This window comes from Mesoplodon bidens (assembly GCF_964165515.1).
Source record: "Mesoplodon bidens genome assembly, chromosome: 10".
Classification (NCBI taxonomy): domain Eukaryota; kingdom Metazoa; phylum Chordata; class Mammalia; order Artiodactyla; family Ziphiidae; genus Mesoplodon; species Mesoplodon bidens.
The window spans coordinates 1,802,788-1,822,991 of record NC_138172.1 but is presented as its reverse complement, the minus strand read 5'-3'; the positions used below and the strand labels follow the sequence as shown (position 1 = coordinate 1,822,991).

Sequence of the window (20,204 nt, the reverse complement as noted above, 5' to 3'; positions counted from 1 at the left end):
GTGACTCCACCCAGCCTGGCCTGTGTGTGTCCCCACCTCCCCGCCCCATTTCAGGCACCGCCATCCCCCCGCCCCCATGACCTGGCCGCCTCCTCTGGGCTTCCCGACCCCCCATCTCTTCTGGGCCGCGGCCACCAGCCTTTGGGGGCGCGAAGGGACGTGGCATCCTGCCCCCCTCACAGCCTGGCTCTGCCCTGCCCACCTTCCCCTGCCCTCCCTCCTTTCGGCCTCGGCCCACCCAGCCCAGCCTCCCCAGGGGCCTCCCCTGCAGGGGTCTCTGCCTGGCTGGGTCAGGCCTGGGAGGAGCAGTGGAATTGGGTGGCGTTTGGGCCCTTGTTTCAAGGACAGGGGAGCCGGCGACTCTCCTGGCCCAGGAGACGTGGGCTCCCGGCCCCCCTGTCTGCGGGGCAGGGGTCTCCTGGGACCCAGGCTGCCCGCTCCAGTGCCCCCGGGGAGGGAGCCGGCCCAGTGGGCGAGGCCAGACTTGTCTTCCAGCCTTGGGCTGTGGTAGAGCTTGACATCTCTTCTCCAGAAGGTCCGGGGTTTGAGGCCCGAGGAGCCCGAGCGGGTTTGGAATGGAGAGACCATTTGGGGAGGGCCCCGGCGACCAGGACAAAACCCGACAAAGAGACAAACTATCTTCCAGCGTCGCCCCGCGGGGCAGAGGCGCCGACAAGGGAATCTTGGCTTTATCTCCTTTCTTACAAGCAGCCTCAGCTGTGGAGACGCTTCCGCGGGGGCCGGGGCGGGGGGACCCGCAAAGTCCTACAGGGGGCGAGAGCAGCCTGGGCCCAGGCGCCGGGCATCCACTCATCCCGTGCGGCCGGGGCTGCGTTTCTGCCTGCGGTGGAAAACCGGGACCCAGGAGAGACGGGGTAAGGTCCCCGGGGACCCCTGGCCAGGAAGACATGGCAGAGCGTTTGCTGTTTACCTCATTTCAAGGCGCCCCCCCCCACTTTCTAGCACTTGGTCTTACACCACCTATTGCTTTCTCATGCCTGCCGCCCCCAGGAGAGCAGGGACCCGGTCAACCCATGCTGCACGAGGCCTGGCACGTAGTAGGTCCTCAACAGATATTCGTTGAATGAATGAGATGGGAGTCAAACCCTGGCGGGCCTCCCGTCGCAGTGCGAGTCTGCGCGGTTCCAGGGCCGAGCCGAGAGCCCGCGGGGCCTGCGAGGCTCACAGACGCTCATGTCAGTGTGACTGGCAATGCGGACACCCTCTCCTGGTCAAGAACAATTCACAGCTGCCCGGAGAGGCTGGGACTCTGCTTCCTGACTGCCGTTGTCCGGGGCGGCTGCCACCCACCAGCCCGGGCCCCCGACCTCCCCGCTCAGGACCCTCCAGGGCTCCCCGACCGTCCTGCAGCACTCGGACCTGCTGACCTCTTCAGACTTTACGTCCTGGCGCCCCTGCCGTCCCCGCAGCCTCCCGCCCAGAGCCCACTTCCCACCCCTGGTTTGATTTCCGTCGGCTCCTTCAGTCCTGTCATCCTGATTCCTTTTCTCAGAAGTTTTCTGTAGCTAAAGTATCTTTTATTTTAGCATCTGTCCCCCACCCCCAAGACCTTGTCTGTCTTGTGTAGCATTGAATGATGAGAATCTAGAAAGGAATCTAACTCCAAACTCAGGAGTTAGGTCCGTCAGGACCCAGAATTATATTTGTGAAAGGGGGAAACAAAAGCCACCAAACCAACACCTAGTCTAGAGCTTGACATAAACGGCTCTCCAGAAATGAGTTCCCTTACTTTATTTCCCTCTAATCAGATCTTAATGCTTGAATGCTTCGGGACCGTCGATGGATCCAGTGGGAAGGACCCTCAGACCCTGTCTTGTCGTCCTGTCTGCCCTGTCCCCACCTTCCATGAAGAAGCTGAGGTCCAAAGAGGCCGGGCTCACACGGTGCCATGGGATTGCGCTCCCAGCCTGACTCCCAGTGCAGTGCTCCTGCCCTTTCTGACCCTTCACCTGTCCAGTCAGCCAGGGGCGGGGAGGGACGGCAAGGCCAAGGCTAGGTCCCAGGCTGAGGACAGGTGTTCGCCAAGCTCCAGCCTTGTCTGGGTGCAGAAGTCTTTCCATCTGGGCCGGGCCCCGGAGCCAGGGCACGGCGGAAAGGCAGCCGGAGGAGGCCCAAGCGCTCTTCAGGCAGCTAAGCTCACTGTGGACCTGCCTTTTAGGCACCATCTGCCCCAGAAGACTGAGAAAGCCTCGGAGTGGATCTCCCTGTTGCCAGATCTTCACAGAGGCCCAGGTTTTCTCAAAGCCCCCATTGGACCCTGTCAGGTCCTGCCCACCCCTCAGACACGCGGGCGGCTTCCCGTCACTCTTAAAACACAAGACGCCTGATGCGGTTTGCCTTCCTGCCCTGCCCTGGACAGCAGGCCAGCCCACGCGGTGTCTTTGCTCTGCTGTCCTGTCCTCCGTGGACTCTCAGGCCCTGTTCCCTCTTGCCAGTCAGGTGAATAACACTTCAGGGAAGCCTTCCCTAAACACCCCGTCTGAAGTTGGGCCACCACCACCCCCCCACCGCAATCTTTCACCATCACTTTGACAAGTTTTTCTTTAAAGCACTTACCACTACTAGAGCTTTTGCATTTATAGCCTAGTCTCTCCTCCCCACCTGGAGTCAGCTTGTCTGGTGTGTGGGTCACCGAATTCTCCGTACTTAGCATACAGTAGATGCTCAATAAACATTTGTTTGAGTAAGTGACAGAGAAAGGGCCCTCACAGGGAGTACAGAGATTCGGCCCAAGGTATTAAGCTGCGCGTCTGGAGAGCCTGGGGGTTAGGGCCAAGATAGCACCTTCCCCTGCCCTCCCCGAGCCCCTCGGCCTTCGACGAGTGAGCAGTTGGCTCCAGTGGAGGAACTAGTATTTCAAACGGGAGACAGGTTGGGGCCTTGGGGCAGCCTTCTGTGTGGGGAGCGGGGACAGTTCTTGGGAAGGACAGTCTTCACCCTTAGGGTGAGTAACGACCACGGCCGGGGTCAGTCGCTGTGGAGGGGACTGAACGGAAAGGGTCCCCGGGATGCACGGGAAGGATGCTTATCTCTGTGTCACGGGGAGCGGGGGCCGGCACCCAGCCTCTGCGTCTTCGGCCGCCCGAGTCCCCTCCGGGCTTCAGGGGCGCACCGCGTGGTCTCACCCGCGTCCCCGGCCCTTCCGTGCCCGCCTCCCTCCCGCCCCGCCGGTGCGGCTAGACTGCCGGGCGGGTAACTGCGCTCGCCGGCGGCGGGCGTTCGGCGCGCGCCCCACCCCGTCTCCATGGAGACCACGCGCCCGCCTCCCAACAGCCCAACGGCTGCGCGGCTTCGGGGACCAGATGCGCGGATCCTAAAGCCCGGAGACGCATGTCAACACGCGGACCCCCAGACCCCCTTCTTGACAGGCCCAGGGAGGGGCGGGGGGGTGTCTCTCGTTTAACAAAGGGTCGATCCTGGGACAGGTTTGGGAAGAGGAATTGACCCAAAGCCTGGAGAGCTTGGACCCTTGGGTACTGTTGCTGGTCCAGGACCTGCAGTGGAGCTTTCCTGCCACAGGTCCTCCTGAGGCCTTGCTAAAGTTTCCCTGGGGTGGCGCCGAGGCCAGACCCCAGGACTTCGTCCCCTGGGCACAGATCCCTCTGGTCACTCCCCACGGGGCTGCACTGGAGGAGGCTCTGAGATGAGGTTCTGTGAAGGACGCTACAAGGCTCCCCCCGACGCCGCCGGGCAGCCACCAGGGAAGGTGTCCCGCTGTGGGGACCGCTTGCCCCCGTAGATCCCAGCCAGGCTATGGCAGAAGCTCTGCAAAGCTGACCTTGGTCTTTGACCTCTGCCTGGTAAGCTCAGAGAATAGCCCAGGCCACATCTACGCCCACCAAGGAGACCAACTGCTGGTTTCCTCCCAAGACCACCACCCTGCACAGATATATATGTATGTATGTATATGTATATATATATATATATATTCGGGTAGGTAGGTATGTATGTATGTATGTATGTATGTATGTATATATGTATGTAGGTACGTGGGCCTCTCACTGTTGTGGTCTCTCCCCTTGCGGAGCACAGGCTCCGGACGCGTAGGCTCAGCGGCCATGGCTCACGGACCCAGCCGCTCCGCGGCATGTGGGATCTTCCCGGACCGGGGCACGAACCCGTGTCCCCTGAATCGGCAGGCGGACTCTCAACCACTGCGCCACCGGGGAAGCCCTGCACAGATTTTTAGATGTCCACAGCCCCAGTAGAGGACTGGCTAACCTGAAAGCCGACTTCTCCCGGGATATGGCAAAGTGACAGCTGGTGCACACCTGACCTGCCACTGCACTAATCACTAGAGCTGGCTTCCAGAGTGACCTTTTAACTTGTCCTCACTGGCCACTCCTGATGCTGCCTTCAAGGCCTGTACAGTCGGCACCTGCTGGCCTTTGTATGTCAGGAATCCACGCCACCAGCCCCTGTGGTGACACCGAACACGGGACCAGAGCTTCGCAGATTGGCCTGATGGTAAACCACCAGAGATCCGTCCTCATATGGAACCACCACACTGCACAGCTCTGTGCCTTTCATGTCCACCTGTCTGGGATGCTTTTCTATTCAAATTTTGTCCCAGGAAACAAAAAAACAAAAGTCCAAACCAAAACAGAAGACAAAAGCATTAATTTTATCTGTCCCGGGGTTCACAGACTTACAGGCCTACCTGGCCAGGTAGAAAATATCAATGAATGAGATGGTTTGCGAGGGACTGGTGACCTGGGGGGCACGGTGGGCCCATAAGGGGGCAATGAGCCCAGCCCCCACTGCTATGCCAGGTAGAAGGCAGGCCCCGGGCTGCAGAATACTCTGAAGAGAAGTGGCAAAACGATATTTTTTAGTATATAATTTCTTGTTTTGTTCTTTAAACATTATTCAAAATTCAGATTAAAGGACTTCCCTGGTGGCACAGTGGTTAAGAATCCGCCTGCCAATGCAAGGGACATGGGTTCGAGCCCTGGCCCAGGAAGATCCCACATGCCATGGAGCGGCTGGGCCCATGAGCCATGGCCGCTGAGCCTGTGCGTCTGAAGCCTGTGCTCCGCAGCGGGAGAGGCCACAACAGTGAGAGGCCCACGTACTGCCAAAAAAAAAAAAAAAAAAAATTTAGATTAAAGAAAAAATTGTAAGAAGTAAAACAAGGCACGTCTGCAGCTCAGAGTTGGCCTGCCTGGCTTGCTAGCCTGGACTTCAGTGCAGATTCAGCCCTGTCTGCCCGTGATCTTATGAAAACTCCACTTAAGCCTGCTGTGTGCAGACCCCCTGGACACTCTTCTTTGCATGTGCCTGAGCCCCAGAGATCCCTCCGTGTTACTGGCCGGGTGGGGGCTCCTCAGGGGGGGGACCCTGCCTGGCCCAGCTACCTCACCTGCTTCTCCCTGAGGAGCAAGGGCTGCCCGAAGATTCTTTACCAAACTGATCCTGCAACCAGTCTAGAAGGAGATGGAGAGGGAGGTGGAGGTCTCTGGGCCTCTCAGCACCAGGTGCCATGCCAGCCACAGGGTGCACTCTTCCTGTTTTGAGTTTGGCCCCAGACTTGTGAGCCGACTTTCTCAAAAGCCCCTCCCACCCACTGAACCTAGAGGTCAGGGTGGAAAGAGCAGCACAACAGCTTGGCTTCCAAGGCGGCTTCTGGCAGCACCCGCCCAGTACTGAGATTCCCAAACTCAGCCCTGAAAATCTGCACCTCGTTCCTGGCCCCTTTCCGGATGGTTTATTTGCTAACCAGCAACATGCACTTGTGCATAAGCCAGCGCCCTGCTCTGGGGCCCCAGCGGTCAGCTCAGGAGCCCCATTGCTCCGGGGAGCCCTGGGCTCCTCCAGGTCCAGGTGTGACTTCCCAGGGGGACGGTTCCTGCACACAGTGCGGGGCGTGTGACGGTAGTTCCTCGGGCTTCAGGCCTTGACTGAGAAGGGAAGGAGGTTTCTCTCTTCCCCTTTCCAGAAACGTACAAAACAGAAATAGAAACCAACTGCTCTGCCCTCTAATACTTGTCTGCTGCCAACCCGTCATCTTGCAGGACCACGGACACTGGAACACGATGACCACAGTGACGCCGGCTCCTTTCCTAGTTCCCTAAGGAGCCTTGGGCCACGGCCTCTGCTGACTGGTCACAATCCAGAAGAGTGGTTCTCAACCTGGCTGCACGCTCAGATGACCTGGTGAGCTTTAAAGACTACCAGCGCCTTCTCCCAGGACAGTGAAATCCAAAGTGCCAAAGGTAGAGCCCAGGCATGAGGATTTTTTCTTCCAGTTTTATTGGGATATAATTGACGGGCACTAGGATTTCCGGGGGGATGGGGGGGTGTCTAGGGCATTACCAGAGAAAGAATGCCTGCTTTGGGGCAGTGGAAATGCTGCCCCGCTCCCAGTGGGAGGAGGTGAGCCCTGGGGCTCCCCGTGGTCCAGGGGCAGGCGTCCCAGCTTCCAGGATGTGGGTGGGTGAGAGCCACTCCAGGGGTGGGGGGCAATCTGAGTCTGGGGCCTTTCTCGGGGGAGGGAGGGGTGCCTGAGGGGGTGTTCTTTGGCCCCCTCCGCTTCCACCTCCTTCAGGTAGTGAGGCTGGCAGGCCTTGCCCACTGGCTCTTTTAGAGCTTGATGGCCAAAGAAATTAGCCCCACACCACTGCGCCCTCCCACACCTTGGAAGAAGGTTGTGTTCTCTACATACACCGGGGAGTGGCAGCAGAAGTCGAGCTGGCCGAGCTGTCCCCGTGTGCGGTGTGGCTTTGCCCACGCACGGGCGTTCCTGTTGAAAGGGCACCCCGCGCAGGGACATCACAGAGGATGGAGGATGTTTGCGGGCAGAGGCAGCGGCACCTGGGGGTCTGTGAGGCTGAGCCCTCTTCAGGTTTCGTGAGCTGCAGACACTAACTGCCTTTGACTTCTTTAGCTCAGCAGTTTCCTTTTTTCCCGTTTTTTTAAAAACAAAAATGAAATGCACGTAACAAACTTTTTACCATTTTAACCATTTTTAAGTATACAGTTCAGTGTCATGACATCTATTCACAATGTTGTGCAACCATCACCACTGTTTATTTCCAGAACGTTTCCATCATTCCTAACAGAAACTCTGTTACCAACTAAAGAGTAACTCTCCATTCCCCCACTGCCCACAACATCTATTCTATTTTCGGTTGATAGGATTTTTCCTATTCTAGCTCCTTCACCTAAGTGAAGTCATACAATATTTATTTTTCTATGTCAGGCTTATTTTACTTAGCAAAATGGCTTCAAGGTTCATCCATGTTGCAGCATTATTCAGAATTTGTTCCATTTTGTGGCTGAATAGTATTCCGTTATACATATATAAACCACATTTTGTTTACCCATTATCTGTTGATGGACACTTGGGTTGTTTCCACCTTATACCTATTGCAAATAATGCTCCTGTGAACTTGCTATACGACCATCTCTCTGAGCCCCAGCTTTCAATTCTTTTGGGTAAATACATCGGAGTGGAATTGCTGGCTCATATGGTAACTCTATGTTTAAATTTTTGAGGAATGACCAAACTATTTTCCACTCAGCCGCACCATTTTACATTACTTCCATGTGCACAAAGGTTCCAATTACTCCACATCCTTGGGAACACTTATTTTCTGTTTTTTGGGGGTTTGTTTCTTTGTTTTGTTTTGTTTTGGTTGCGTTGGGTCTTCGTTGCTGCATGCGGGCTTTCTCTAGTTGTGGCGAGCGGAGGCTACTCTTCCTTGTGGTGCGCGGGCTTCTCATTGCGATGGCTTCTCTTGTTGCAGAGCACGAGCTCTAGGCACGCGGGCTTCAGTAGTTGTGGCTCGCGGGCTCTAGAGCACAGGGTCAGTAGTTGTGGCGCACGGGCTTAGTTGCTCCAGGGCATGTGGGATCTTCCTGGACCAGGACTTGAACCCACGTCCCCTGCATTGGCCGGCCAATTCTTAACCACTGCACCACCAGGGAAGTCCCTTTTGTTTTGTTCTGAATAATAGCCGTACTACTGGGTGTAAAGTGGCTTTGATTTGCATTTCCCAAATGCCTAGTGACATTGAGCATCTTTTCATGTTCTTATTGGCCACCTGTGTATCTTCTTTGGACAGATATCCAAGTCTTTTGACCATTTTTAAATTGCACTGATTTTTGTTACTGATTGTAGAAGTTCTTTATATATTCGGATATTAACTTTTGCTGCACAAAAGTTCTTAATTTTGATGAAGTCCAACTTACCTATTTATTTCCTTTGTTTCCTGTGCTTTTGCGGTCATATCGAAGAAGTCACTGTCAAATCCAGTGTCATGAAACTTTCCCCTGTGTTGTCTCCTAAGGGTTTTATAGTTTTAGCTATATGACAGTTAGACCTTCGATCCATTTCCAGTTAATTTTTGTATATGTGTTAAGGTAAGGGTCCAGCTTCATTCTTTTGTGTGGCTATCCAGTTTCCCCATTGAATGGTCTTGGCACCCTCGCTGAAAATTAATAGGCCATATATATACTATTTCCAAGCGCTCTGCTCTATTCCATTGGTGTATGTGTCTGTTCTTATGCCAGTGCCTCACTGTCTCGATTACAGTGGTTTTGTATTAAGTTTTAAATCAAGAAGTTATTTGTTATCTTAACAATTATTAAGCTTCCAATCCATGAACACAGTATCTTTCCACTTATTTAGGTCTTTTTTTTTTTTTTTTTTTGCGGTACATGGGCCTCTCACTGTTGTGGCCTCTCCCGTGGCGGAGCACAGGCTCCGGACGCGCAGGCTCAGCGGCCATGGCTCACGGGCCCAGCCGCTCCGCGGCATGTGGGACCCTGCCGGACCGGGGCACGAACCCGTGTCCCCTGCATCGGCAGGCGGACTCTCAACCACTGCGCCACCAGGGAAGCCCTGTTTTATTATGTTTGATGCAATCGTAAATGGAATTATTTTCTTAATTTTTTTGGATTGTTTATTGTTAGCATATAGAAATGCAGCTGATTTTTGTGTGTTCATATTTGAATTTTGTGATGTTGCTGAAGTAGTTTATCATCTCTAATTATATTGTGGACTCTGCAGGGTTTTCTACATATAAGACTGTGCCATCTGTGAACAAAGATACTTTTACGTCTTCCTTTCCAATTTGGAGGCCTTTTATTTCTTTTTCTTCCCTGATTGTTCTGGATAGAACTGCCGGTGCTCTGTGGAATGTGGTGATGGAAGGGGGCACCCTTGTCTTGTTCCTGATCTTAGGGAAAAGGCTTTCAGTCTTTAACCGCCGAGTATGATGCTGACTGTGGGGTGTTCATATGTGGGTTTTATTATGTTGAGGCAGGTTCCTCTATTGCTAGTTACCTGGTGTTTGTATCACAAAAAGGGGTTGAAGTTTTAAACACGGAGATATGACTGACACATACCATGCTATTCGTTTCAGGCGTAGCGCTATTTGTATGTGCTGTGAAATGGTCACCACGGTAAGTGTAGTCAAACCCGTCACCATACATCGTTACAAAATTGTTTTTTCTTCTGATGAGCACTTTTAAGGTCTAGTCTTAGTGAAACTGCAGGGACCGCTTAGTTAAATCCACTTCACCTGTAACCTGCCCTGACTCATCAGGGTGGTTGTAGTCGTTGCTACAAAAAGACCTGCGTGTCCTCCGCGCAGCCTGACAGTGTGCGGAAGCCGAGAGTCAGCTGCAGCCTGTTGGAGCTCAGCCGGTTGAAACCGGTTAGGACGGCCGGCCCTCCAACTGGGCCTGCGCCGCTGTCCCCGGGGCGGCCTTTTGAGGCCGGTGGCCGCGTTCCGGCAGCTCGCACCCTTCTTCCATCACTTTGCTCCACGCCCCCCACGCGCAGACCCCGCCCTGCTTCCTCCTTCCTTCTCCCGAGACCACCCGGGCCCCTTGCCTGCCGGCGCGTCCGTTCTCCTGCCTCCTCGCTCGGCTTGCCGACCTCGGCATCTCAGCTCGTGGCTTGCCGCGCGCCAGGTAAGACAGCTTGTTTCAGCAACTGTGAAATACGCAGTCGAGTGCGATTGACCCTGGTCGCCACCCAGGACGGTACATTCCCAGGACCAACGTTGTAACCGGAAGCCTGGCCCTCTTGACCCATTTCACCCCCCCACCCCCCGCCAGCTCTGGCAACCTCCAGTCTGTTCTCTGTGTCCGTGGGTTCGGCTTATTTATTTATTTTTAGATTCCACATATCACGGAGATGATACAGTATTTGTCTTTCCCTGACTTTCTTCGCTTAGCCTGATGCCCTGAAGTCCATCCACGATGTCATAAATGTCGGGATTTCCTTCGTTTCTTATGGCTAAGAGTCCGTTGCGTCCGTGTACCACGTCTTCTTTAGCCGTTTATCTGTGGATGGACACCTAGGTTGTTTCCATGTCTTGACTGTTGTGAATAGTGCTGTGGTGAACGTGAGGGTGCAGCTGTCTTTCGAGTTGTGTTTTCACTTTCTTCAGATAAATACTGAGCAGTGGAATCGCTGGATGGGTTGATAGTTCTATTTTTTTAATTTACTTGTTTGTTTTACCTTTTCACAAACCCCTGTGTCGAGGGCTGACTTTCAGTAGATCGGGGTGAGGGAGCCGCTCTGCTGCGTTTGAGGCCCGACCCAGAGGCGGCTCGTCTACAGACGGTTCAGCTCCAGGTTCCCCACAAACGTGCGGTGCATGATTGTGTTTTTAATTTCTTGAGGAACCTGCATACTCTCTTCCACTCCCACCAACAGTGCACAAGGGCTCCCTTTTCTCCACATCATCACCAACACTTGTTTTTTCTTGTCTTTGATAGCCATTCTGACAGGTGTGGGGTGTTATCTCATCGTGGTCTTGACTGCTTTCCCTGATGATTAGTGATGATGAACACCTTTTCATATACCCGTTGGCCATCCGTGTGTCTCCTCTGGAAAAATCTCTCTTCAGGTCCTTTGCCCGTTTTTCAATTGGATTGTTTGTTCTTTTGCTTTTGAGTTGTATGAGTTTTGTAATATATTTTGGATATTAAGCGCTTATCAGCTGTATGATTTGCAGATATTTTATCCCATTCAGCACGTAGTCTTTTCATTGTGTTCATGGCTTCCTTTGCAGAGACTTTCTAGTTGAATTTTTTCAAATGCTTTTTCTGCATCTGTTGAGATCATGTTTTTTGGTCTTCATCCTGTAAATGTCGTGTATCGATAGACTTTTGTATGTTGAATCATCCTTGAATTCTAGGAAGAAATTCCACTTGGACATAGTGTATAATCCTTTTAATATTCTTTAGCAGTTTCCTTTTTTACAGCGAGAATAGCCAGAGAATCAGTGACCTGACAGGATTCTGATGATCCCCAGGGTAACCTGAGTTGATCTCAGAGTTGCAGGATCCTATCCCAGGGCCAGAAATGGGGGATGGCAGGCAGTTTCCCTGTCCTTCCACAACCCCTGAACAAGACAGCCCCCAGACAATCCTTTCCAGGCGTGGAGGGCTGACTGGAGAGACAGCCAGGGTCCTTTTTTTTTTTTTTTTTTTTTTTGATGTGAACCATTTTTTAAACGTCTTTATTGAATCTGGTACAGTACTGCTTCTGTTTTATGTTTTGGTTTTTGGGCTGTGTGGCATGTGGGATCTTAGCTCCCCCAGGAGGGATCGAACCCACACCCCCTGCATTGGAAGAGGAAGTCTTAACCACTGGACTGCCAGGGAAGGCAGTCATGCTGGCTTCTCCAAGTAGAAGGAACAGATACACATGCAGACCCCACTTCAGCCAATTGGCCAATTGGCCTTTCCTCCCCTAAAGCAAGGGGTTTATTACAGCCCTTACCCTTCCTCCCCTCTGGCCTAAAGTAGGGACTCAAGGTTCCCCCGTGAGCTAGACTAGACCCTAAGTGGTGATGTACTTCCAGCACTGGCTCCTTTCCCTGGAGCTCCGGCAAAATGGCGAGTGCCCAGTGACAGGGGCGGCTCTAGCCCTGCAGCGCCAACTGAGGCAGGACTCCCGCCAGCGAGCTCGCTTCTCCCCAGACGTCAGGAAACTCGGGAGCCTGAGCCCGCCTGGCAGAGCAGCCCCGACAGCGCCTCGTTCCGCCACACGCCAGGGCTCCGGCAGCACCAGATGCCAGTCACACGCTTCTTGGCCAGCACGTGCAAGTGACACACACAGGGAGAAGGCAGGTGTGCAATGCGCTGGGTCCTCCGCAGCATGTGGGATCCTCCCAGACCAGGGCTCAAAGCTGCGTTCCCTGCATTGGCAGGCCACTTCTTAACCACTGCGCCACCAGGGGAGTCCCATCAGAGAATGTTTTGCCTACGATCTCTTCTAGGAGTTTTATGGTGTCATGTCTTATGTTTAAGTCTTTTAGCCATCTTGAGTTTATTTTTGTGTGTGGTGTGAGGGAGTGTTCTAACTTCATTGATTTACATGCAACTTTTTACATGCAACTGTCCAACTTTCCCAACACTACTTGCTGAAGAGACTGTCTTTTTTCCATTGTATATTTTTGCCTCCTTTGTCAGAGATTAATTGAGCATAGGTGTGTGGGTTTATTTCTGGCCTCTCTTTTCTGTTCCATTGATCCGTATGTCTGTTTTTGTACCAATACAACACTGTTTTTGTTTTTGTTTTTGTTTTTGTGGTACGCGGGCCTCTCACTGTTGCGGCCTCTCCCGTTGCGGAGCACAGGCTCCGGACGCACAGGCTCAGCGGCCATGGCTCACGGGCCCAGCTGCTCCGCGGCATGTGGGATCTTCCCAGACCGGGGCACTAACCCGCGTCCCCTGCATCGGCAGGCGGACTCTCAACCACTGCGCCACCAGGGAAGCCCTTTTGGTTCTATTTTAAAAGTGACTTGTTTTTTACATTCCCTTTCTGATATTTCAATATTAGTGTAAAGAAATGCAACCAACTTTTGTTTTGTTTTGTTTTTTTTGGCCTCACCTCATGGCATGCATAACTTCCCCAATCAGGGATGGAACCCATGCCCCCTGCAGTCGAAGGGTGGAGTCTTAACCACTGGACCACCAGGAAAGTCCCTGCAACTGATTTTTGAATGTTAATCTTGTATCCTGCTACTTTGCTGAATTCATTTACTAGATCTAGTAATTTTTGTGTGGAGTCTTCAGGGTTTTCTGTATATAGTATCATAGCATCTGTATATAATGACAGTTTTACCTCTTCCCTTCCAATTTGGATAACTTTTCTTTTCCTTGTCTGATTGCTGTGGCTAGGACTTCCAATACTATGTTGAATTGAAGTGGTGAGAGTGAGCATCCTTGTCTTGTTTCAGATTTTAGCAGGAAGCCTTTTAGGTTTTTACCATTATTATATTGGCTGCGGGTTTGTCATAAATGGCTTTTATTATGTTGAGGTATGTTCCCTCTATTCTAATTTGGTAAGACGTTTTATCATGAATGGATGCTGAATTTTGTCAAATGCTTTTTCTGCATCTATTGAGATGATCATTTGGTTTTTGACTTTTGTTAATGTGGTATATCACATTGATTTTGCAAATGTTGAACCATCCTTGTGAACTTGGGTTAAATCCCACTTGGATTCAAACTTGGGATCGTGGTGTATGATCTTTTTTTATGTGTTATTGGATTCGGTTTGCTAATATTTTGTTGAGAATTTTTGCATCTATATTCAAAGATACTGGCCTGTAATGTTCTTTTTTGGAGTGTTCTTTTTTATGGCTGAGTAGTATTCCAGTGTATTTATGTACCTCATCTTCTTTATCTGTTTATCTGTCGATGGATATTTAGGTTGTTTCCATGTCTTGGCTATTGTAAACAGTGCTGCAGTGAACATACGGGTGCGTGTATCTTTTTGAATTAGAGTTTTCTCTGGACATACACCCATGAATGGGATTGCCAGCTCATATGGTAGTTCGATTTTTAGTTTTCTGAAGAACCTCCATACTGTTCTCCATAGTGGCTGCACCAACTTACATTCCCACAAACAGTGCAGGAGGGTCCCCTTTTCTCTGCACCCTCTCCAGCATTTGTTATCTGTAGACTTTTTTTTTTTTTCCAACAGCTCTCTTTTTAAATTTTTTAATTTTTTGCCCCCACACATGCAGGATCTTAGTTCCCCGACCAGGGATTGAACCCCCATTCCCCTTGCAGTTGAAGCATGGCGTCCTAACCATTGGACCACCAGGGAATTCCCGTGGACTTCTTAATGATGGCCATTCTGACTGGTATGAGGTGGTACCTCATTAGTAGTTTTGACTTGCATTTCTCTAATAATTAGTGATATTGAGCATCTTTTCATGTGCTTGTAGGCCATCTGTATGTCTTCTTTGGAGAAATGTCTATTAAGGTCTTCTGCCCATTTTTCTACTGGGTTGTTTTTTTGTTGTTGAGTTGTACAGGGCCACTTTCAAATATGAGGTCAAGTTCTTATTTGAAATTCAAGGAGGGTTAAGGCCAGGTGATCTTCAGTGCACAGATTCAAGGTGAAGTTCAAGATCAAGCTGAAAAGAGGGAGGCACAGAACACTGGATCAAGGTCAGGTTCCAGGTTAATTTGAAAGCTTACCCGAGGGTGCTTCAGGGGGATTATGGTCAGGAACATCCCAGTATGAAGGACAAGGTTGGGGTTGAGAAGTTCAAGGTTAAAATCAGTTTCTCAATGTGAGACATTGGCAGCATGATCTGGATCGGGGTGAGGGTCAATTTCAAGGTCAACTTCAAGATGATCAAATTCAAGGACCAGTTCAGCACTGACTTTGGTTAACGTGCAGCATCAGGAGGGTCATTCCAAGGTTTTAACATAAGGTGACACAGGGTCAGGTTCAGGAGAAGGTAAAAATTAGGGCAATTCACGAGGAACATATATCCATAGGGTGAGAGACTGGATCAGGGTCAGGCTCAAGGTCAGTTTCAAGGGAAACATCTGGTTTGAGGCGAAGTAGGAAGTCAACCTAAAATTAGGACATCGTGTGGTCAGGTCATTTGGAAGGCAAAGAAGTGCCAACATCGTGAGGTCCAGGAAGATCTTTAGGGTCGTGACAAGGCAAGAGGTTCAACCTCAGCGTGTATCTGGCTGAGAATCAGGGTCTGGGTCAGGATTAATGAAACAAGATGAATATACTCAGCAATATACTTCACCTCAACAGCAAGCGCTTGCTGAGAGCTTGAGCCAGTTAGGATGAGTCTGATTAGTGGTAATGGGGAGAATCCGCATTAGTGTAAGCAAGCTTAGTCTCAGCCATTGCAGGTCAGCGTAAACCGGGATAGACCTACATTCAGCTCGAGGGCACGTTCATCTAACTACTGCTACTCGAAAGCACTGTGTGCAGACAAGCTCAGCCTCAGGCATTCTTCTCAGAGATAAAACCTTATTGCTAGTTGTGTTAACTAACACGAAGGGACACAATGCGACACACCTTCATCTAAAGGCACCTTCTTGCTGAGACGCAGGAGAGATTAGGACCAATCTGAACAGAGGTTTTGATAAGAATTCCCACCAGTGCAACGACATGAGTCCCAGACTCCTTACAGCTTGTTGGAGTGAACTGAAGGCGATGCCCATTCACGGGCGACAGTGGGTCTGGATCAAGCTGAGGAGTACCACTGAGATGAATTTGTATCCGTGCAGCGAATCATTCCCATTCTTCTCAGAAGTAACTTCCTCTTGTTAGAACAAACTGAGATGAATGTAAACACAGCAGCACACATTCGTCTCAATTCACATTCTTACCGGGAGGCACAGCATATTCAAAGGAACTTAACTGTGTTACTGAAAAGAATTTGCATTAGTACAAACACTCCAAATCCCACTCTCCTCAAAAGCAAATCTTACTGCTCGTTGGAGCAAACTTGTTTCTCTCAAAAGCACGTGCTGATGCTGACTCTTAGTAGGAATATGGGAAAAGACGCTGTATTAGTGCAGAGTTCGGTCTCAGCCTTACTTCTTACTGTGGAGAAACCTAGATAAGCGTAGCTGTATGTATAGAGTTTAGGTAAATAAGGTGTGATCAAGGTCAGCCAGACATTGGGCTGACGGGACATTACATGGATTAGTCTCAGGCTGGGGAGTAAGGTTGTCATGGGAGGTAGGGTTCAGTGTTAACTTCAAAGTTGGAGTATGACAGGGTCAGGAGGAGGGTCAGATTCAAGGTCATTTCAAGGGGGACCATGTTTAGGATGATTGTCAGTGACAAGACGAAGCTGAGAACAACAGAGTCAAGGTCGGTTGAAAGTCAAATTTTGAATCAGCTAGCTACGGTTCGGATCAGGGCCACGAGGTTATGTTCAAGCTCATTTGAGAATAAAGCAGGTCAGTGTAAGGATGATCATCAGTTTTAGGGCATGGTTGAGGTCAGAGGTCAAAGTCCATTTCCACGTCCTGCTCAGGGTTAGGGCCAGAGGGACCCGGTCTGAGAACGGCAGCCTGGTCCACACAGCAAGGCCCAGCACTGGGCCGCCAGCTGGGAAGGACGCGGCCCCTCTCGAGGCCGAACAGCATAGCCACCAAGCCCAGCCCGGGTGCAGGGCCACAGCAGGCTGAGCTCCACCAGCCACGGCGGCACTGTGGCTGTGAGCGCCTGAGGACGCTGCTTTCACACGTGCCGTACGAGCCAGGAGCAGCGGGGAAAGACACCGACTGAGGGGCTGGAGACGTGGGCCCAAGTAGAGTCCAAAGGCTGAGTCTGCAAAACCTACACTGTCCTGCTGCGGGAAACATGACTAGTTCATACGTTTGACTCAGCCCCGGCTGTTGCTTATCCGTGTTGGACTATGGGGCCGCTGCTGCTACGTCTTCCTGTAGGTGAGAGATCAGGAATCCACGACTGTCCGATGGCCGACCACAGCATTAGCCACCACGCCAGTTAAAAAGCAAGACAGCACCAAGGCCGAGTCACACTCTCAGGCTGTGCGTGGTCCATGGGTCCCCAGCAGCTCGTGGCTGCTCCTCTAAAGGGACAATGCTCGCTCCATGCAGGGTACCCGCCCCCACTACTGTGATTAAAAATGCAAAACACAAAAGCCAGGGGCAGGTACTGCAGGGCTGGAGAGGAGAAGGCCTTCCTGCCTCCGAGGCCTGCGGGCCCAGACAAAGCAGCGGCAGTGATTAGCCCACAGGGTCTCTCCTGAGCCCGAGTCTGGACGAGGGAGAAAAGACGGGGCGGAGACAGACGGTCTTTGTTCTTGTTACATTTTATTGGCATCACGTTCATCTCTTTACAGAAGAACTTGGCCCACACCCTAGAATGCAGGCCTCTGGAGAGAGGGAGGTGCTCTGAGAAGCAAGCTACAATGCAGGGCAGGTCCTGGGGCACAGCTGCCTGGCTCCACACCCAGGACACGGGGAAGGCGTGGCGCGCTGTACTGGGAAGAAGGAGAGAAGGTCTGCTCACCTAAGGATGCCACAGCCCCGAAAGGAGCACCTTCCAGAACAAAGGTAAAGTCACTAGGACAGGTCTGGTAGGATTTTCCTTTTCCTTTCCCTCTTGTACGTGGATGCTGATCTAATAGGAGAGTTTAAAAGTGTGGAGCAGAGAAAAAAAAAAGAAAAATGAGAGTTTTATATTTCTGAAACAGCCGTTTCTCCATTGCACACACCATGGTATTATGCAAATCAACCTCTTGGAAAAATTTAGATACAGAAGGGAACTAGACAGTTTTCCCCCGGGAGGGATGAAAAGCTTTTTGGCTCCTAAGTCTTTGATTAAAAGGCGTACATGATTCTCGTGTCTGCTGTACAGAATACTGCCTCCAGCTGGATTTCTGGAATCTGAGTGGCAGAACAACACTCTGTGATCCAGACAGGCTTCACCCTCCATCTCTACGCCTGCATCACGGGACTTAAACACGTAATCCAAGAATTTCTTACACTAATTTATACATTTTTAATTGGTTGCATATATTAACATGTACTATAAGATTCTTTTCTAAGAAGCATTACATAATAAATGGATACTGTAAAAAGATCTGATTAGTTAAAAGTAACAAGCATTAACAGATAAATACAAAACTCAGCCTGATCAGACTGGGTGTGAGCCTGTAATGAAGCGCAGGGCACCAGCCTTCCCAAGTGGTAGCCTTCACGGGGGTGGGGTGGTGGTAGGGTAAAAAGACCACAAGACAGTTAAAAAAACCAGAACTAATTAGACACAGGTTGACTGTAAACAGTTCTCTCTCTCTCCAGTGGACAAAACGAAGAAGCCTCCGAGGCCGACTCCAAACCGGCACGATTTCTACAGCCGGCCCATCCTGCTGCCGTCTGAGGGCTGACGCAGGGACCCCGATGGAGCTGTCACAGGCCTGGGCTGTAGAGTCTGTCTGTGTCGGGGGGGGGGGTGTGTGTGTGCAGGGGAGACTGTGTTTGGGGGTTCTTTTGGCAGCTGGATGTGAGAGATGACTGTTTGTGTGGAGAGGAGAGGGGCTCGTGGTGGAAGGCCTACGTGTGTTCTTGGTTCGCGAAGGACTCTGTGCTCTGCTTGCTCTCTGCCACTTCAGCAGCTGCAGCTTTCTGCCGAGGCCTTGGCCCGGTCGTTCTTGTCCAGTTTGATGGGCTCAGGGAATTCATTGTACAGCTCCACCTCCGTTTCCTGGGCAGGGAGAGAGAGAGGCTGGTTAGTCCAGTCGGGGAGACTCCCGAGCTCAGCCCGGGCAGGTGGGGGGGGGGCATGGGCACGGAGCAGGCCCAGCCCTGGCAGAAGGCGCTCGAAGCCAAGTGAGCGGAAGACGGGGCAAGGTGACTCTGAGCGAGCAGGCAGGACAGGGCCCACGTGCCCTCCGTGTGGCGTCAGCCTGGGGGCTCCGAGGCTTCTACCAATGCCTGACAAGAAGGCAGATGCTCCCGTGGCCTGCATTTGGCCGCTCTGAGCCAGCATTTCCACAGGGTTCCTGGGCACTCCTCCAGCCCCCTATCTGCTCTCATCTTTCTGGACTCAGGGTCTAGCTTCCTTTTCTTAGCTCCAAATCTGCACAGGCAGAGCCCAGCCGAGGACGGATCCCTCTGTCTGTGGGGATCACAGGATACAGGCTGATTAGCGTGTTTCCAATGATCCAGCGAGGAGCAGCTTTCTACCTCCGAGCACCTGTGCAGCAGGAACTGTTCAAGGATTTGGGGAAGCAGGGAATCAGAAGTTCTCTAGGAAAAATCATTCCATTCACAAGTAACAACCTCTAGAATTGCTATAAAAGTAACAACCTCTAGGACTACATATTTAAAAAAAAAGCTCTACTGAATACAGCAGTGTGTGTGTGCCATCTTGTTTAGTATATTCAACAGTTGCCAGCCGCCACCACGCCCTGATTCCAGGACACTTCCGTCATCTCCAAAAGAAAGTCTGCACCATCGGCAGCCACCCCGGACCCTATCTGATGCCCTCAGCCATTCACACACACTTAGCTACTTTCTGCCTTAACAGAGAGTCCTCACCGGAGATCGGATTTGCTGGCACCCTGATTATGGACTTCTGGCTCCAGAACTGAGAGAAAATAAAAGTCTGTTGCTTTAGCCACCCAGTCTGTGGTATTAAGGCACCCAGAGAGACTCGTACAACGGTTGTAGTGCAATTCCAATCAGAATCTCAATAAGGTCTTATTTGGAAGGAGGGTGAGGAAAGAAAAAATTAATAAAATGAACCAAAAATAGCCAAGAAAAAAGATAAAAATAGTGAGGGGAGGCCTGCCTGGTCAGGGGCCAGATGCAGAGGCAGCAAAATCAAGACGGTCCAGGCAAGGAGCAGGCAGACGGCCAGGACAGACCCCAACGTATGTGAATACTGGATACTCAACTAAGAAATTCTCTATGGAAAAAGCCCCTGCAGTAACAGGTGAAGTGAGGTTGACTTCAAAAGCGCCCTTGAGCCCTGCGGGGTCCCGCGAGAGGGCTGTGTATGGGCTCTGCTGCAGAGAGTGTCATCCAGGGCCGGCCTGCAGCGTGCTGGCGGGAACAGAAGGATTACCGCTGTCCCTGGGAAAGCCAGGGGGCACTTGCCCACAAAAGTACACACACCTTTCAATCTAACAATCTCACTCCCGAGATGCCAGCTCGTCACTGTAACAAGGCTCTAGGGACAGCAATATTCAGAGAGAAAAACTCCAACAGTGATGCCAGCCAACAGGGAACTGGTGAAAAACGACTCCTGTACAGCCTGCAGACCAGCTGCCCCGACTGCCGAGAAGCACACCTTCTGTAAACCCACTCCCAGGAGCTGCAGAACCACCCTGCCCTCTGCAGCTGCCACGGGCCCCTTGCCTCCGACTGCACCCCTCACCTGCCCACTACAGACGACTGACAATGCTGGG

General features: G+C 51.6%; 1 protein-coding gene and 1 long non-coding RNA gene across 6 annotated transcripts in view; one reads left to right on the top strand and one right to left on the bottom strand.

Moving 5' to 3' along the window:
* Positions 1 to 1,769: 1,769 nt before the first annotated feature.
* LOC308623179 lies at positions 1,770 to 17,220 on the top strand. Of its 3 annotated transcripts, none has more exons than XR_014016775.1 (3): positions 1,770 to 1,904; positions 6,036 to 6,177; positions 17,133 to 17,220. It is a non-coding gene; the product is annotated as an uncharacterized lncRNA (long non-coding RNA). The 3 variants fall into 3 exon arrangements; XR_014016776.1 differs by having other exon boundaries at positions 1,770 to 2,460; XR_014016777.1 differs by lacking the exon at positions 1,770 to 1,904 and adding an exon at positions 4,139 to 4,284.
* The window catches only part of RAB7A (RAB7A, member RAS oncogene family), a 71,917-nt gene continuing 68,799 nt past the window's right edge, over positions 17,087 to 20,204 (bottom strand). For all 3 annotated transcript variants that reach the window (XM_081245213.1, XM_081245211.1, XM_081245212.1), the window contains one exon: positions 17,087 to 18,496. In XM_081245213.1, the coding sequence (XP_081101339.1) occupies positions 18,401 to 18,496 (96 nt within the window). In that variant the 3' untranslated portion in view covers positions 17,087 to 18,400. The remainder of the gene's footprint in view (positions 18,497 to 20,204) is intronic.